The following is a 16,515-nucleotide window of genomic DNA, read 5'->3' as shown; positions in this document are numbered from 1 at the left end:
TAATCGTGGCCTCTCCTTTAGTGTGGGTGACAAATAAATGACCACTTCCATGGCTTACAGTGAGACTATTAAATTAAATCCTCATCAAGACTTTCATGTATTTTTAGGGTATATACTAACACAGCTTTCAGTCTGGTGAAGGAGGCATGTAAGCCCAAAATGTAACAACAACCCAAAATGTAACAAAGACTCGAAATCTATTTAAAATAAAAAAAATAAAAAATCTAATAATTGGTCAAGAATGTAACAATATGCTGAACCAAAAATGTATACATACAATTGTTCCCATAATTTAACAATTTATTATATTTTGGGCAGGCAATTAGCCCTTTAATCCATAAATGATTGACTCATGCTGTAATGTAATGAAATCATTACAATATTAGGAGAAAAATATTTAGCTTGCTACCATACTGTAATAACTGACCCAATATTTAATAAATTGTTAAATTATGGGCTAAAAGTTGTTACGTTTTGGGCTCAGCATTTTGTTACATTATCTGTGTTATTATATTTAGGGTATTATATTTACATTTGAGGTAAAACACAGAGGAAAGTAACTTTGAATAATGCCACAGTATTGGATTTTGCCACCAGGTGTCCATCTTGCCTTGTTCAGACACCTGACAACAAATTGTATTTGCTCAAAGTGACTTTGCGCGCACACACACACACACACACACACACACACACACACACACCTTTGGTCCTACTCATGACCGTCTCCCTCCCACCCACAGACGCTGCTTCAGATTCATTATGTGAAGGCAACTGAAACTTAGTCTGTCAGGATCTTCACTGGTCTCTGTGCTCATCATGGATTTTTCTGTCTACCTCCTGACTTTGCTTTCTATCCTCTCTCGATGCTCAGGTAGGACCCACACACACACACACACACACACACACACACACACACACACACACACACGCAATAAAAAGTACTAGGACTAATTTGTGTACGAAACCTCCCCTTCAGATTCTATTAATGTTGGAGCTTGAATTTGAAAATTCCTCTTTTCAACTTAACGTTAAAAGTATCATGTTTCTTAAAATACACGGAAGAGTTGTAGCAGGATTTCATTAAGATAGCTACATAAAAAAAGACTTTCCCAACTAGATAACCTAATTGAAGGCAGGGATTATTAACCTTGGACGAGAGAGGGCTCACTATAAATGTTTAAAAAGCATTATTAATGACTGCCTGATTGTTGAGTGGTTCCAACTTTGACTAAGCCTCTAAAATCGTTTTATTTATTTTCACGTGCTGTCATAATGATGTCTGGTCGTTGTTATTGGTTTTTTTTTCTCTCGCTAGGGGTCCATGGGGTGGGAGATGTGGGGGGTATGTTGTTGATGTTTGTATGCATATTTTCAAAAAATCTATGAATAAAGTATTTTAAAAAAATAAAGAAAAAAAAAACATTATTAATAATAATAATAAAATAATAATTTTTTTTCATGTCAAGTACTGGATAATTTAATTTTTCCAAGATAATTCAAATCAAACAAAGTGTTTGGTTGACTACAAGGGAACCACTACTTTTATTACAAATTACTATCAAGTTTTGCTCTATAAAACATCAGAAAACAGGGAAAACACCTGTGAATACAAGTGAAAAAAGGTATACAGCTTGAGTTAATGTCATATGATGTTTGATTTCAAAACTCAGATTTTTGTAAAAAGATTACTGTGTAAGTCAAAGAAAAGGAGCCTATTATCTCATTTTAGAAGCTGGTACTGTCAAATATTTATCATTTTTCATTGATTGTCAAAATGCCAGTAGATTCATTTTCTTTTAGTAAACTTATCTATTAATTGACTAATGTCACTCTACTTTCTCATGACAACATTAACATATTCTTTGTAAGAGGAGGACTTTCAAAGCCGTTTAAAGGCTAAAAAGGACACAAAGCCCTGATTGACTGATCAATGCTTTTCTCCATGATGCTGATTGATTCGAAAATAACATGTCATGTGGAAAGGAAATAAAAAGTTAAAAAAAGGGGAAAGAAAGCAGATATAGCTTTACAATTGATTCCCGTCAGGTTTGACTTTCCTGCCGTGCTCAGTTTTGCGGTGTACGATGCCAGGTGGACTAAAGCCAACCTTCAACCTGTGCATTGTTCCCAGATGGTGAGAACTGTTGTCCCCTTTCAAAGAACGGCATTGTGGGAGGCAGCGGGGTTAATCTGTGTTCCTAAATTAGCTAAAAGGTTCTCTATAGGGCTCCTCTTCATTCCCACCGAGGAGTCAGACACCAAAGTTTTCCTTTCACATCAGCAATACAATACACAACCACAGCACAACCCCAGATGACCTAATCAGCCCCTTTTAGACAGACATGTTTAATGCATCTGTGCAGCAGAGGCAGTTAAGAAGTGGGATAAAGGTTTTCTGAGCCGGTGATCCACTTGATACTGAATGTAATCAGTGTATTCGCAACCGCGCAACAACTCAGCAAAATCGTCCTCTATCCCTTTATCTAGGCTGCATCTCACTGTGTTTAGTTTAGAAATCAAAAATGGCTTTCACTTGAAGTAATTTATTTGGTGACATTGTATAACAAGTAAATGTAATTGATTAACAGGTAATGTGATCAAAACTGCCAGCTCTATGTCACTGTGCCTATTTTAACAGTGTAAATCAGTCGGAGGCCTGCATATTAAGCTTCGATAAGAATATCAGTTTTACTGCCATCTTCTAATGATTTCTGTTCTGTTCACTGTTGATGTTCAAAACAACATCACACAGTTTGCATGGTGCCACAAGTGCACATTTCTCCCGTTGAAGAGAAATGTATTGCTATTGTGACTACGAATTGAATAATGTGCAAAGTTTTATCATATCATATCACCTGTTAATGGAAACAACGTCTTAGTTTAACTTGATTCCCTTGATGCACCGTGTTAAAAGAAAGTGTGTTTCTTTTATTGTGAAAGTGCAATTTCATGCATTTGCTGTTTTGCAAATCAGAAAAGTTTTGGTGTTTGTGTCACCCATTGCTTTCTCAAACCTAGACCATTTTTTCTTTGTTTATTTGTTTGCTTCTAACAGTGCGCCAAAAAATGCAGAAATCAAAACAGATTTTACATTTATAGCTTTTACTGAATCCAACCAATGGACATGTCATAATTTTAGGGGGGTTTGGCCTTTTCTCACCTCAGAAGCTTTCTAGCTAGTTAACTGGATATTATGTTAGTACTCTGCTAAATTAGTCAGTGTGATTCCTGTTTAACCCCAAATGGTCAAAGTGGTACTGTGTGGAAACTGCTTAATTCCATTATCATTCATTTCAGCACTGTGACTGCTAACAGCTGATCCAGGGGTCACTGAGTGTGTTGTGTGAACCATTCATTTGTCATTGCTGACCATTTTGTGATGTTTGGTTTATATAAAGGTGCCATTAGATAATTTATTTTTAACTAATGACTGAGCACAAACAGGGCAGCTGAAGGACAGGATTAGTTATGTGATAATTAATAATTATCCTTTTGTGTGTGTGTGTGTGTGTGTGTGTGTGTGTGTGTGTGTGTGTGTGTGTGTGTGTGTGTGACATATTGGCAGATCAGCTACTACGACTGCTGACTGAGAAATAAAAAGCACTGTGGCTAATAGAGTGTGACTTAAGAATAATAAAGCCTTATTTATTAACTGGAGAAAGCCATTTTGTTTTCCTCAGCCAGTATGTACTATGTGTATTTGTCTGACCTGTGTGCTGTACTCCCTCTCCAGCTCAGTGGTGTTACCAGAGCCAGTACTCCTGTGATGACACATGCAGAGGTAAGACCAGTTGGAGAAACTAACAACCGGAAAGCACTCTATACATTTATTCCCAGTGGGGTTACCAGTAGTTCTACTAGCAATCTTCCACTACAAAGGGGGTGAATAAACAAATGGCTCTTTATGTTTACTATGTTTGAGAAGAACTTCATATATGCAGTCCCATCCAGCCCATAAGGTCATGCTTCTGCTTCCACCCAAGGAGATCAGTAGGTTGAACCAACGAGTTCTCCGGTTCTGTGCAAGACAGAAAATGTGATGATGTCGTTGCTATGCTGTTGGTGTTGTTTAGACCCTAGCCGCTGGGCAGCTGAGTTTCCCAGCTGTGGAGGACTTCGCCAATCACCAATTAACATTGTCACCAGCAAAGTGCACGTGAACAGCGCCCTGCCACCCTTCGACTTCAGCGGTCACACCAACAAAGTCAACATCACTGTGGAAAACAGGGGACACTCTGGTAACAAAAAGCACAGTTTTTTGTTCTCTTACATCAAGGCTAAAATGTGTGCCAGATACTAAACACTCTGGTTTGTTAAAATAGTTAGAAACCATCTCTGTTTCCTGTAGCTCACTTTGTTCTGCCGCAGTCAGTGGGACTGAGTGGGGGAGCTCTGCCCGGTCACTACAGAGCTGCCAAGCTTCACTTCCACTGGGGAGGCAACGGGAGACCAGGATCAGAGCACACCATTGATGGAGAGAGGTTCCCTATGGAGGTACGTCACACAGGACCAATATTTTATTTGTTACTATTGGAGCAAAGTTTTGAGCTGGAAAACATTTAGGTCATAATTGTTGGCTTTTACACAATGATTGTATTTATATTGAAATCTTTCTTAACTAATTTACCCACACAACTATAATCAGAGTGCAGATGTTTGTGTCAAACTTTGCACTGTATAAAATGCACTCCACTGTACTGTAACTCTTTGATGTTTGTTTTGGATTTCCAGCTGCATGTAGTCCACATCAAGGAGCCTTACCGCTCTCTGGCAGAGGCACAACATGACATGGCAGGAATAGCTCTGCTTGCCTTCCTGTTTGAGGTAATACATCAAAGATGTAATCATCTTCATACATCTGCATTCTTAATGAAAACAAAAGTGATTAAATCGTCCATAATTTTGTGTGTGTCATCCCCACAGGAAACAACAGATGATCACCCTCATTTGGACAAAGTAATATCTGCTTTGAGCCGAGTCCCAAACAATGGTATTAGCTCGGTAACAAGAGGCTACAAGGAACTTTTAAATGTTCATGAAACGGTCTAATTTGTCCTCTAATGCTTATAATTGACATGCATCAAATGAGACCATCAGTGGAAAAAGTGCTATTTTTATATATGTATTATAAATGCCTTTGAAAATAATTCAATTGCTTTGAATAAATGATTCGCATGGGAGACATGAAAAGCCTGCTTTGCTTTATTATCGTCATATTGCCATTATTACCATATTAAATGGGGGTGCTAGAATCCACAAAAACAGAAAGTTTCTCATAGTCATTTAGACTTTAAATGAAATTGCGTTTTTTTTTGTCTATTGTACAACTGGACCAAATCCTAATTTTGCTTCCAAAACACTTCTCCTCCCTTCTGTCTGTGCTCAGGCAGCAGCACTGTGATCCCAAACCTCCGACTGAGTGACATTATCCCGTCAGCAAAGGAGCTCCACAGTTACTACCGCTACGTGGGCTCCATGACAACTCCAGGATGTGAACAGGCCGTTGCTTGGACGTTGTTTCACAGGACCCTGTCCATCAGCAGTCGACAGGTAAGCAACTACAGACTGATGCCTCAGGTGCAACATACACTAGTGACAAACTACTTTATCTGGTTACATTTCCACAAGAAATTAAACACAATACAGATACTATCGAGCCTTTAGAAGTTCTTTCAATTATTCATCAAATTACTATTTTTTTAAAATTCACAAATTGTTTTTTGTCATCATTACTGTATTTTTCACTTGTAATGCCTTGAAATGGTTTGCCCACTTCAACACCTAATGTGGGTTTCTGAAGCCCATTGGGGCCTGTAATGTGATATTGGCCAATACAAATAAACATGACTTAACTTGACATAACTTACAATCAACAAGTATGTTCAGGATTCATTTGCACAACATTTTCCTTCCCGTATAAACATCCCTTCAGCTCCACAACTACTTTTTATTCTCCCCATCCCAACTCCAGCTGGATGCAATAGCTCAGCAGTGTCTGTTCTGGACGGGGCAGCCCATGACCGACATCTTCAGACCTACGCAGCCTCTGGACGGCAGAGTGGTGTACCGGTCCAAGGCCAGTGCAGCACTGACCAGTGTCACACACCTGTGGTTCTGTGTTTTAACAGCTGTGCTCGGGACGTGTCTGATACACTGACTGAGCATGTGAGAATAAATGATTTAAGTGACAACAGCTACTGTATGTATAAAGACAACTTTAACCTGTATGACAGTGACCACAACAAACTGTTAATTATGTATACTCATTAAAACCAAATGTAAACTACACTTTTAAATATTGGTGAGATGGTGAAATAATTACTTATGCAAAGTAAAGGTTATTTTCCTTTTTTTTTGTTATTTTCTTGCAACTGTGAAGTGAGCACCGGTAAGAAACATTCGCAATTGGTTGGAATGCTATGACAATTTTTTAACAGACATTTATTTAAAAACCCCTCTTACATCGGTGATCCCCTGACTTTTTCTCCATAAGGTTCACAATAGTGGTTTTAAGTGAAATAGCTCAACAGCTGCTTAATGGTTTGCTACGCACTTTCATGTTCCCCTTTGGATGAATTGCGATAACTTTCCAGATCCTTTTACTGTTAATGTAGCACCATCATCAGGTCACTATTTCAATTTGTCTCATACCTTTGTTTATGAATAAACTACTGATAATGATTTCTTAACTAGACACTTAAAATAGTGGGGATCTTTACCTCCGCAGGGCTTTCCTTATTTTTGTTCCCATTAGGTGTCAATACTTTCTATTCGCTAGCTTTGGCTTTATATTAACTCTAATTATTATTATTTTCTTAAATGTTTTGTTCAATGACAAAGAAGTGTGAATAAAAATTGTTGGATTAGGGGTTTAGAATAAGTTAAGTAACAAGCTGAGGGACTTTTTCACTAACCAATGTTTCTTCTTTACTTGTCATGTATATTTTTATTTGTACTGTTGCCCAGATAGATTTTAAGTCTAAATGTAATTAAACATGTTAATTTGAGATAGTAACAACTTCTTCTCCTTTCCTGCTCATGATATCTGAACCTGATCTCTTTGTTAAGGTACATTTTGTACAAATACCCTAAAATAACTTCTTCAACCTGTTCTATTGTCTATAGAATCAAATGTGTTACCATTAAATTAAACATACAATTAGAAGCCCCATAGTTATTACTCATGGGAAGCCCTTTACGTTTACCCATTTTCATGGTGTTGAGCAAAAAACCCCATCTTGAGTCTGTTTGGGTCTTAACAGGAGGCAATTAAAAAGGACAGTATGATACCTGTGTGGCATAAATCTGTCGGACTGAATGGATCAGGCTCTAACACAATGTTTGAGTAACGTTTTTTTATTGTCAGGTCCTTTGTAACACTTCAGATTGATGCGTGATCAATTGTAACATTCCGAGGTTGCATGTTAACCTACTGACATGCCACATGTGTGAAAGGCAACATGGTTTTCAAGTCATATAAAAAAGCCCATTTGACCTCAGTCTGACATTTCTTAGTCATCTTAACTGTTGCAGTAAACCTGATTCAAATGTGAAAGCTGACAACAGGTCGAGGTCACTGTGCCCGTTTCTGATGCCAGTTCCTCAGTTGCTCCACCTGTGCAGCAACGCTACTCTTTGCTGTGCCTCCAGGGGCGCTATACTGCTCCACACTGCTCCTGTAGTCCCACACTGCGGATACGTCACTTTCAAACAGAGGGCTAAAACCATAAATACAGACAAGAGAAAGGGGAAATTGAGTCAATCGTGAGAGAGGTTTTTGTGCGTGTGTGTGTGTGTGTGTGTGTGTGTGTGTGTGTGTGTGTGTGTGTGTGTGTGTGTGTGTGTGTGTGTGTGTGTGTGTGTGTGTGTGTGAATAAGAGGAAGCAAGTCACCTGACAGCTCTCAGGTCTTCCACAGTGAGTTGATTCAGGAGGATATTTTTGGATTCAGCTGTAAACACAGCTTTGCCAGAGAGACCATGGGCCTCTCTGAATGGCACCTGCAACACAGAGTTACATTATGACACAAACATACATGAAAAAACATCCTGCTGTTTAAAACTACACCACATATAAAGCATTATTTCATCCATTCTTTTTCTATTATCTGTGGTTCTTTAAAATTGGGTCGCCAATAATTATTAAAAAAATAAACAAATGCTATAATTGCTAGTTACATACCAGCCTCTGTTACTGGCATAAACACTGACTTTTCTTTTCTTTTCTTTTGAATGGATTTGGATGGAAATATATACTTAAACACTACTCACCCCCTTCCTCACGAGGTAGTAGGCCAAGTCCGTAGCTAACATGTCAGGACTGAGTGCTGCCTCCATCACACTCTGGTTAATCTGAAACAGGAGAAACATCATCAGACATAAAAGTATTGTAATTTTGTCTTTTGAGGTCTAAAGCAGCATTTTGTTAAGCATTAAAAGAACATTTTGAACCAGTAGAAATATCAGAAACTATTGTACACAGTGCTCTGACATTGGTCTGAATACAAGATAGTGCAAATTGATATAGTTGGTCAAAAGTCAAGATGTCAAGGGTGTCTACAAAATAAAAACAACAATTAAAATTTAGATACGAAACCCATGTACCCTACCCATGAGATCAAAGCAGTGTATTCTTGTATTTAAAAAAAAATAAAAAACAGTGACTTAAATATCTGACCTTTAGAGTTGACATGACTCCAGTTGTCACCTGCAGCACAGCGTGAACAGTATCATAGCAGTCAAACATGGCTTCCTTATCCTCCTGAAGATGAATGACAAGGACAAGGGACAGCTTGACAAAACACTATCCACGAAAAATGCCCTTCCCTTGAGACAAACAATCATACCTGCAGGTCTTTGTTGTAGGTGCTGGGCAGACCCTTCAGTGTCATCATGAACCCAGCGCACTGAAATACAGCACACAATTGAGTTTGATAAGAAAACTGCAATGAGTTATACAATTATTTTAAAAAGGCAGAAAAGTGGGTCTGAATTTGCGTCTCTTCATCTGAAAGGTAAAAGCTCTGATTAGTCGAATGACTTTTACACTGTGGACTGCCAGGTTTGATTAAGTAGAAAACCTAGTGATAGCTTCAAGGCACATGAGGGCGCTGGCTTTCCACGTTGAAAGCTTCAAGCAGAGGGTGGAAGGAGTGAGACTTCTGCGGTTAATGCACTTCAAACATTTAGATTTGAAAATCATCGGACCAACAAAAAGGCCATGGGTATGAGCTTTTGGGACACAACATTAACTGGCAGCTTGGGGCCTCCAGCGAACAGATAAATATATGGTTTGACAAAAATGTTTTTTTTTTAAGTCTGAGGTTACGCTTACGCTGCCAAAGACACGACCTGCTTTACTCCTGATCAGCTCCAGACTGTCAGCATTCTTCTTCTGGGGCATTAGACTGCTGCCGGTGCTGCACACACACACACACACACACACACACACACACACACACACACACACACACACACACACACACACACACACACACACACACACACACACACACACACACACACACACACACACACACACACACACACACACACACACACACACACACACACACACACACACACACACACACACACACACACAAGAAAATAAAACATGGGCTTCCACTGCACAACAAATTATTTGATGAAAGGCATCTTTACTTTAAAAAAATAATAAATAAATAAATATCTGCCTTCTTTTATTTTGATCCTGGTTAATATAATAAATATAATAATCCATTTTATTTATGGGATCCACATGATAATGATGTAATTTACAGCTGAGCAGTGCTGAGATCATCTGCAAACAGCATTTTAGCGTCACAAATTAAAGAGCAAACTGACCTGTAGGCATCAGAGAGCGCGATGAAGGAGAACTCTTTGGTGCTGTACAGCATCAGGTCCTCAGCCATCTTACTGAGATGAGTCAAACACAATGAAGCCCAGAACAAGAACTCCGCTAAAGAAAACACACACACACACATATACACACACACACACACACAAAAACACTAAGAGAAACTTAGAGAAAAAAAATTCTTGTTCGTAATCCTTTTATGCATGAGAGCATACTGACGTGCACGGTTTACGTACCAACAAAGTCCCTTTGGCCCGTGGCATCCATGCTGTTAAGACTGATAACATCAAAGTTCAACTCTACAGATCCAGATGAGGAAAAATAATATAGTTTCAGTTTTCTAAAAAAATACACATTTCATAAATACACACGACACAAGGAAAAGACAGCTGTAACAGAAGGGCTTTCAAACACTTTTTACAGGAGGTTAATTTCATTTTGGCTAGGATTCGTGACCTTTCCGAAGCAGCTCCCTGTCGATGTCAAACGGGGTCCCAGCGATGGCCCCGCTGAAAAAGACAAAAAATGTTTCAGTATCTGAACGGCGTGTATCAGAAAATCATTTTCAGACTGCGAGTGCGAGTTTGAAGAGTACCTGCCGAGAGGTAAAACATTAACTCTTTTCTTAATCTCCTGAAGCCGGTCTACATCTCTGCTCAGGGCAACAGCATGGCTGAGAGAGGGCAAAGGGAAACAGGAGATGGACATGAGCAATAATACATCATCTAATGTACCGAAAAACATGGCAGAGTAGGTTCTGCTTCATAGAAGGTCACCTTAGAATCCAGTGGCTCCATCTGATTGGCTGAGCTCTCTGCATGTGCGTATAACCAGGAAACAGGACGTCAATTTCTCTGAGGTTCAGAGACATGGGGAGAAAGACACCAGAGGGCAAATACATTTTTTTTTTTTTTTTTTTAAACACAGCAGCCAACATGTGTTTTTGTGTGAACTAATGTGTATTTGTCTTACGCAGCTGCCCGCTCCACCATGGTAGATACGAGCTGCAGGGCATTGTCGGTCAGGGTTGAGATGGCATCTCGCAACCACAGCCTCATGTCAGTGACAACCTGGTCAACGCAAACACACACATAGCCCATATCCCATGATACTTTAGCAGCTAGTCATTACAATAAATAAATATAATGGCTGAAACCCTGAATAAGAATTCAGTCATTGCAGTTTTACTATTGTAAAGACTATACCTGGTCGTTTCTGCTCCTGCCGGTGTGCAGCTTCCCTGCAGCTACACCAATGAGCTCCTGAAAGAACGGGCAGTGAAAGGACTTTAACATCACTCATCACAGCCATCACCAAGCCTTCAGGGCCAAATGAAAACAGTATGTTTACTTTTTAGCATAAAGAATAAAAAATACTAAAATCATTCCTTAGTTCCTGCTTGACTGTTTTCCCAAATACTCCTTGTGATGTTGACACTACAAAGGTTGGGCACACTCTATTGTCTTTCCTTTTTTTTTACAACAATTTCCATGAAAAGAGCAAAAACAAGGCAAGGCAAGGCAAGTTTATTTATATAGCACAATTCAGACACAAGGCCACTCAAAGTGCTTTACAGGGGCAAGATTAGAATACATAAAACACATTATAAAACATTTAAAAGCGAATAAAAGAAGCAAATAAAAAATAAATAAATTAAAAATTAAAAAATAAATAAAAATTAAAAATTAAAACTCGATTTAAAAACATAATAAAAGAAGTAAATATAATGAAAATTGCAAGTTAAAAAGGACAACACTGTTATAGCTTATAATATGTGCTTATTTTCAGACTTTTGACCATCATTGTCATTGGTTATTATAATATTGTACTCACAAAGCTAATTACTGTAAATGTAGTTCACTCACTCCTGCAGAGTTATAAACAACCAACAAGCACAATCTCACCTTTAGCCTGCGCTCATTTGCAGTATGAATGTCTTCATCTCCAGGTTTGATCACAAAAACACCTTTGGACCACTCTTCATAAATCTGGAGGTTATTGAAAAAATACAAACACAGAGCAATGAAATAGTTTTACTTTGCAACACATTTCTAAAATAAACTGCAGCTTGGCTTTTTATTGTTCTTGCAAAGATCACAAACTAAACAGTTACTTAAAATGTTATACAAAGCATACCCACACATACTGTATAATACATTCTGCACAACAGAGGCCGGGGGTTTGTATATGCACCCACTGAATTCACTTATTATTAACATCATTTGTGTTTCTGTATTGTATTGGTGGCCTAGTGTCACAAAGCAATACATCAGGGTAGAGAGTGCAACCCGAACTGTGACCTGACACTGAAAGAATCACTGAAGCTGTTTGGCAGCTGACATGATGGTAGTATTGTTCACCATAGACTCAGCAGTAAACAGAGAGGAATGCTGCGCCATGGCACATTTTCAGCTGTCATCTATGAACATGCATCTAGTATAGTCGGGCGACGCGACAGTGACAAACATACTCACACAATCCAACAGGGGTGTATTTCTTTGCATACAAGTGTGAAAGGACTGTGATCAGATCAAGTTTCAGCCTGGACTTCTGCTGTGGCAGTCTAGTAAACTTGAAGTTTAAAGTGTATCTCCCCAGAAGAAGCAGAGTGCAGTTCTCTGTGTGTGTGTGTGTGTGTGTGTGTGTGTGTGTGTGTGTGTGTGTGTGTGTGTGTGTGTGTGTGTGTGTGTGTGTGTGTGTTTAAGTGATCACCTGTTCCATCCCGTGCAGTATTTGGTTCATCTCGTCCATGGTGACCAGCTTAGCCTTTTCCAGAGCTTTCACATACGCCTTACTCCCTCGGATATCAGCATCCCACATCCTCTGGTCATAAGCGATGGACGCATTGAACTTCTCCATGACAGGATCAGTGTCTCCCACGAAACGACCTCCCCAAAGTTTACTCCCCTAATAGGAACAGGAGACCAAGGAAATAATGTGTACAACGCTACATTAACGCTATAGCTACAACACGTGCAGATATAATACAGTGTTGACCGTTAGCTAACATAATTTAAGTAGCCTATAAGTGCGGTCCCAGTTTGACAGCTTTAGCTCAAGAGTCCAGCTGGGTGTTAAAACAACATGTGGATGTAGCTGGTCGAGAGAGACGTTTGCCTTACCTCTGCATTGGCCATGTTTATCGACGGCGGATGTCTGTAGCGGCTTTGTCAGGTGAACTGTTTTTGTTTTCCTTTGAGGGGGGGGGCGTTGAACACCACCGGACAGAATTCAACACCGGAGCTATGAGGGCATGGATCTATTGAATGAGAGGTGGAGGCGAGAAGAACGAGGCAGTTTTTACTTGAAATGTGCGTGTGTGCGTTTCCCTTTAAAAGACGTCACCGAAGACGTTCGACGCTTCACTTCACATGACGTAATGCGTAACTGGAGCTGTGCTGGCTGTGCCCACCAAAGGCGGGAAGAGTGCTGGCCTCAACCATAGGGATAGTAGGCCTCAACTTCCTCAACCATGGGCCACGGACCTATAAAGAAACTGGGATTTGTAAACTCATAGCTTCCCCGTTTCCCCCTCTCTCCTGATTGTAAATAGGCTTGTTGTCACATGCCTACACAGTAAACCTCCAAAATGGTATCACAATGTTTTGTCTCTGCTTTTCAGCTGAATGTCTTCATAAAACCTACATCAAGTAGCCTATAATCAGCCCTTTAAACTAAAGCACATTAAAATTAATAAAACTATATTTTACATAGCCTAATGTGACAGGAAAATGGGTTTTAATTTGCTGTTTTAAAACTTATGTCATCTCATACGTTAATTTATAAACTGTTATTCATCTGAAAATATGCTCTAATGTTTACAAGATATTAGCCCACTTTATATTTTCACAACTACATTCATGGTCGTTATGAATTAAAATGGCTTTTCACCTTAGCATTTATGAAGTGTAACTTCCATAAAAGCTATTTTTTCCCCCTAACATTTCTGGCTATATAAAATCAAATATTTGCTTAGTAGTAGAAAGTGGGCTCATTTTGTTAAGCATATAATTTAAAGTAGAATAACACTTTATGCTTGCCTGTGTTGAGCACCAAGCTTCCGTAGACTTGGAATTACCTTTAGTTCAATGCATTTGTCATGAAGCTTGGGTTACAACATTTGTGTATTGAAGCCTCATTAAATGTTACTTACTGCAAAAATTTGATACATTGTTAGTGCAGATTATATTACCCAGAACTAAATGAATTTCAAGTTACTTCAATTTGACCCTCACCATCAATGCATCAGTAATAATGATCCAAAACACTGGGTAATGGGCCGTGTTCGGCATAAGGACTTTTACTGAATATTTTGTTTCACCCATTTGGTATTCAGGAATATTTAAATGCATGCTCTTCACCTGTAATGGACAATTAGAACACTCGGCTCTAGTATAGAACCTGAATCCTTCCAACACTGGTTTGTTAACACGCTGACATGTCAGTTACTTGACATTTAGCCACCTCAAGAGAACCGGCATATGCCACAAATCTTTCACCCTTACAGAATGAACTAACATTATAGCAGGTGCACTTCCGATGAAATGGCTGGTTTGGAATCAGATGAAAAAAAGTTCTGCAAAATCAATTTTAAACCAAAAATATTTTAATCGGTATAATAATATGACACAAAGTCGAGGAATCAAGAAGAAAGAGTCCAGAATGTCCCAAGGGAAAAGCCTGTCATCCAGCACGTCTCAATTCAGCTCCATGCGCACAACTGGTATCGGACTTGACATCGGGAGCGTCCTGGCCCTGGGTCTCCAGCTGAGCTCACAGCTCTGGTTGTCGAGAGAACAGCTTACTTAGACCTCTGCCTCATCTTTCGCCTTTTGCGCTTCAGCCTAGAAAATAGATAACGAGAGAAAATCAAGAGGGAAATCTCTCGAAAGGTATAAATGCGCAAATGATAAGAATGTATTACTACTGCAAAGCACACGCAACACAATATTACCTGCGCATGCGCTTCTTCTTCCACTGCGAAAGAGAAACACAACAAAAAGTTACTTTCTCGTTGATTCATACAGTTAACAGTCATAGAGAAGTCCACTCAAGTTAAAGACACGAGCATGGCAAAATAAAAACTGAACGCTATTTGTCATGCCATGCTAGCCCGCCCACCTGCTCAGGCTTGCTATAAAGCTAACTAGCTAGCAGATGAGCAGCACTGAAAACTGTGATTATTTGACTAGAAGGACATAAAACACAAACCTTAGCTCTCATATCTAGAAGGGAAGGCTGAAAACAAAGGAGATCAGTTGAGTTCAGAAGAAGACGATGTACTTTGTATTGAGAAACAACAGCCAAGGCTCTGCCGACCGCTATAGACTCGTCTCCGCTGTGGCCGTCATGCCTTCGTGACGGCGTATTTATAGGCTACATGTTTATGGTTTCAACGCCACCTTGATTGGACAGCAGTTTCCACTTGGTGTGTTACGGTTTTCAACCAATGATCCCTGCGTTCCAATCCCCATACTTCCCTACTATTTAGTATGCCAGAAAAAGATTTAGGATGTCCCAATACATTCAAGTCAAGAATTGTAGTATGCTGAAAATACATAAATGTCCCACTAACTCTAATAGCATTTTGAAGTAGGCCTATTCGTCTTTATTGTTGACATTTCTCGAACATAATGAAAAAAAAAATCTTCCTTATCTGATTTGTTTTCTCACCTGTGGCCCCTTAAACTCTTCTGTAGCCTACTTTAGTTGTGTAGTAAAAAGAAAGAGTATGTGATTTGGAACGCAGCCGATGGTTGATATAGAGGCCTACCTGTTTTTGTTGAATATAACACTTAGGCCTACAAATGTAGTAGGCTACTTGGGAATGGGATTGCGGGTGGTTTGCAACGGGTAGTGTGGCAGTCTGGGCACAGGGTGGCAGTATTGAGACTTACTAGCTATATAATGCTGTGCCCCGTGCATCCTGGTCCCTTCATCCTTTTAAAGAAAAACCCTAAAGCTAGAGTAAGTGTGCCATGGTGGAATAGGGCTTGTGATGAAGCAATGATGACCTGTGCATATAGACTATTAAGAAGGTGCCCGACAGAGAATAATGCAATGGAGTACAAAAGGCTGAGGCCTAAGTCAAGAAGATTAATTAAGGTTGCAAAAACAGAGTGCTGGAGAAGATATTGTGGAAATTGGGCGTGGATACATCAGTTGGAGAAATATGGGCAGCAGTTCAACATATGTCAGGAGTGGTAAGGAAAAGGAGAATGCCAGTATTGGAGGAAAAGGGAGTTATAGCGAGGAGTGATATGCCCAAATGTGTGAAAGTAAGTTTAAGGATGTACATAGTGGAGCAAACATTGGAGAGGAAGGTATGAGAAAGAGGAATGAGACGCTAAGACAACACATATTTAAACTTGGGGTGAATGACGATAATACTGATTGTGTTAATTTGTACATTTCAGTGGAAGAGCTGCGCAGAGCCATAAATAAGGGGAGGGGGGGGGGGGGACTGCACCAGGGAAGGTTGGCATAAACTATGAGGTATTTAAAAGACTATAGGTGATCCAGTGGTGGAAGAAATGTTAGCACTTATGAATAATGTTTGGAAGGAAGCAGGCAGTGGTTGTCCCAATTTTAAAGCCACGAAGAAGCAGAGCATTCAGGGTCATAGACCTATTGCACTAACAGCAGTGATGTGTAAAAT

At 39.5% G+C, this 16,515-nt stretch overlaps 2 protein-coding genes and 1 long non-coding RNA gene across 3 annotated transcripts; 1 reads left to right on the top strand and 2 right to left on the bottom strand.

The window, feature by feature from the left end:
• Positions 1 to 816: 816 nt before the first annotated feature.
• Positions 817 to 6,157, top strand: ca4c (carbonic anhydrase IV c; the record flags this gene model as incomplete). Its single annotated transcript, XM_080040919.1, has 8 exons — positions 817 to 871; positions 3,734 to 3,781; positions 4,074 to 4,238; positions 4,349 to 4,494; positions 4,732 to 4,824; positions 4,924 to 4,990; positions 5,387 to 5,550; positions 5,972 to 6,157. The coding sequence occupies 8 exons, from the start codon at positions 817 to 819 to the stop codon at positions 6,155 to 6,157; spliced, it is 924 nt and encodes a 307-aa protein (XP_079897045.1).
• Positions 6,158 to 7,368: 1,211 nt separating this feature from the next.
• On the bottom strand, positions 7,369 to 13,173 carry asl (argininosuccinate lyase). Its single transcript, XM_080041241.1, has 16 exons — positions 12,980 to 13,173; positions 12,570 to 12,764; positions 11,762 to 11,845; positions 11,063 to 11,119; positions 10,830 to 10,927; positions 10,634 to 10,711; positions 10,453 to 10,530; positions 10,314 to 10,366; positions 10,094 to 10,156; positions 9,845 to 9,959; positions 9,333 to 9,417; positions 8,845 to 8,904; positions 8,676 to 8,759; positions 8,270 to 8,350; positions 7,893 to 7,999; positions 7,369 to 7,718 (listed from the first exon to the last, which is right to left on the bottom strand). Exons 1-16 carry the CDS (start codon positions 12,992 to 12,994, stop codon positions 7,574 to 7,576), a joined length of 1,398 nt encoding a protein of 465 aa, XP_079897367.1. The 5' UTR covers positions 12,995 to 13,173; the 3' UTR covers positions 7,369 to 7,573.
• A 1,326-nt stretch (positions 13,174 to 14,499) lies between these two features.
• Positions 14,500 to 15,204, bottom strand: LOC307260528. Its single transcript, XR_013845190.1, has 3 exons — positions 15,069 to 15,204; positions 14,812 to 14,834; positions 14,500 to 14,701 (listed from the first exon to the last, which is right to left on the bottom strand). It is a non-coding gene; the product is annotated as an uncharacterized lncRNA (long non-coding RNA).
• Positions 15,205 to 16,515: the final 1,311 nt, after the last annotated feature.

The sequence above is a fragment of the Ammodytes marinus genome (genome assembly GCF_949987685.1).
Source record: "Ammodytes marinus genome assembly, chromosome: 14".
NCBI lineage: Eukaryota > Metazoa > Chordata > Actinopteri > Uranoscopiformes > Ammodytidae > Ammodytes > Ammodytes marinus.
Note: the sequence above shows the minus strand (reverse complement) of the source record. Positions and strands in the feature narration are given on the sequence as shown.

What these genes read in the sequence shown, in the direction of transcription:
- asl (XM_080041241.1), bottom strand. An exon ending in CAGGGAGCTGCTTCGGAAAG is followed by an intron (nt 10,157 to 10,313) that starts GTCACGAATCCT and finishes CTGGATCTGTAG; the next exon opens with AGTTGAACTTTGATGTTATC. An exon ending in CCTACAACAAAGACCTGCAG is followed by an intron (nt 8,760 to 8,844) that starts GTATGATTGTTT and finishes ATTCATCTTCAG; the next exon opens with GAGGATAAGGAAGCCATGTT.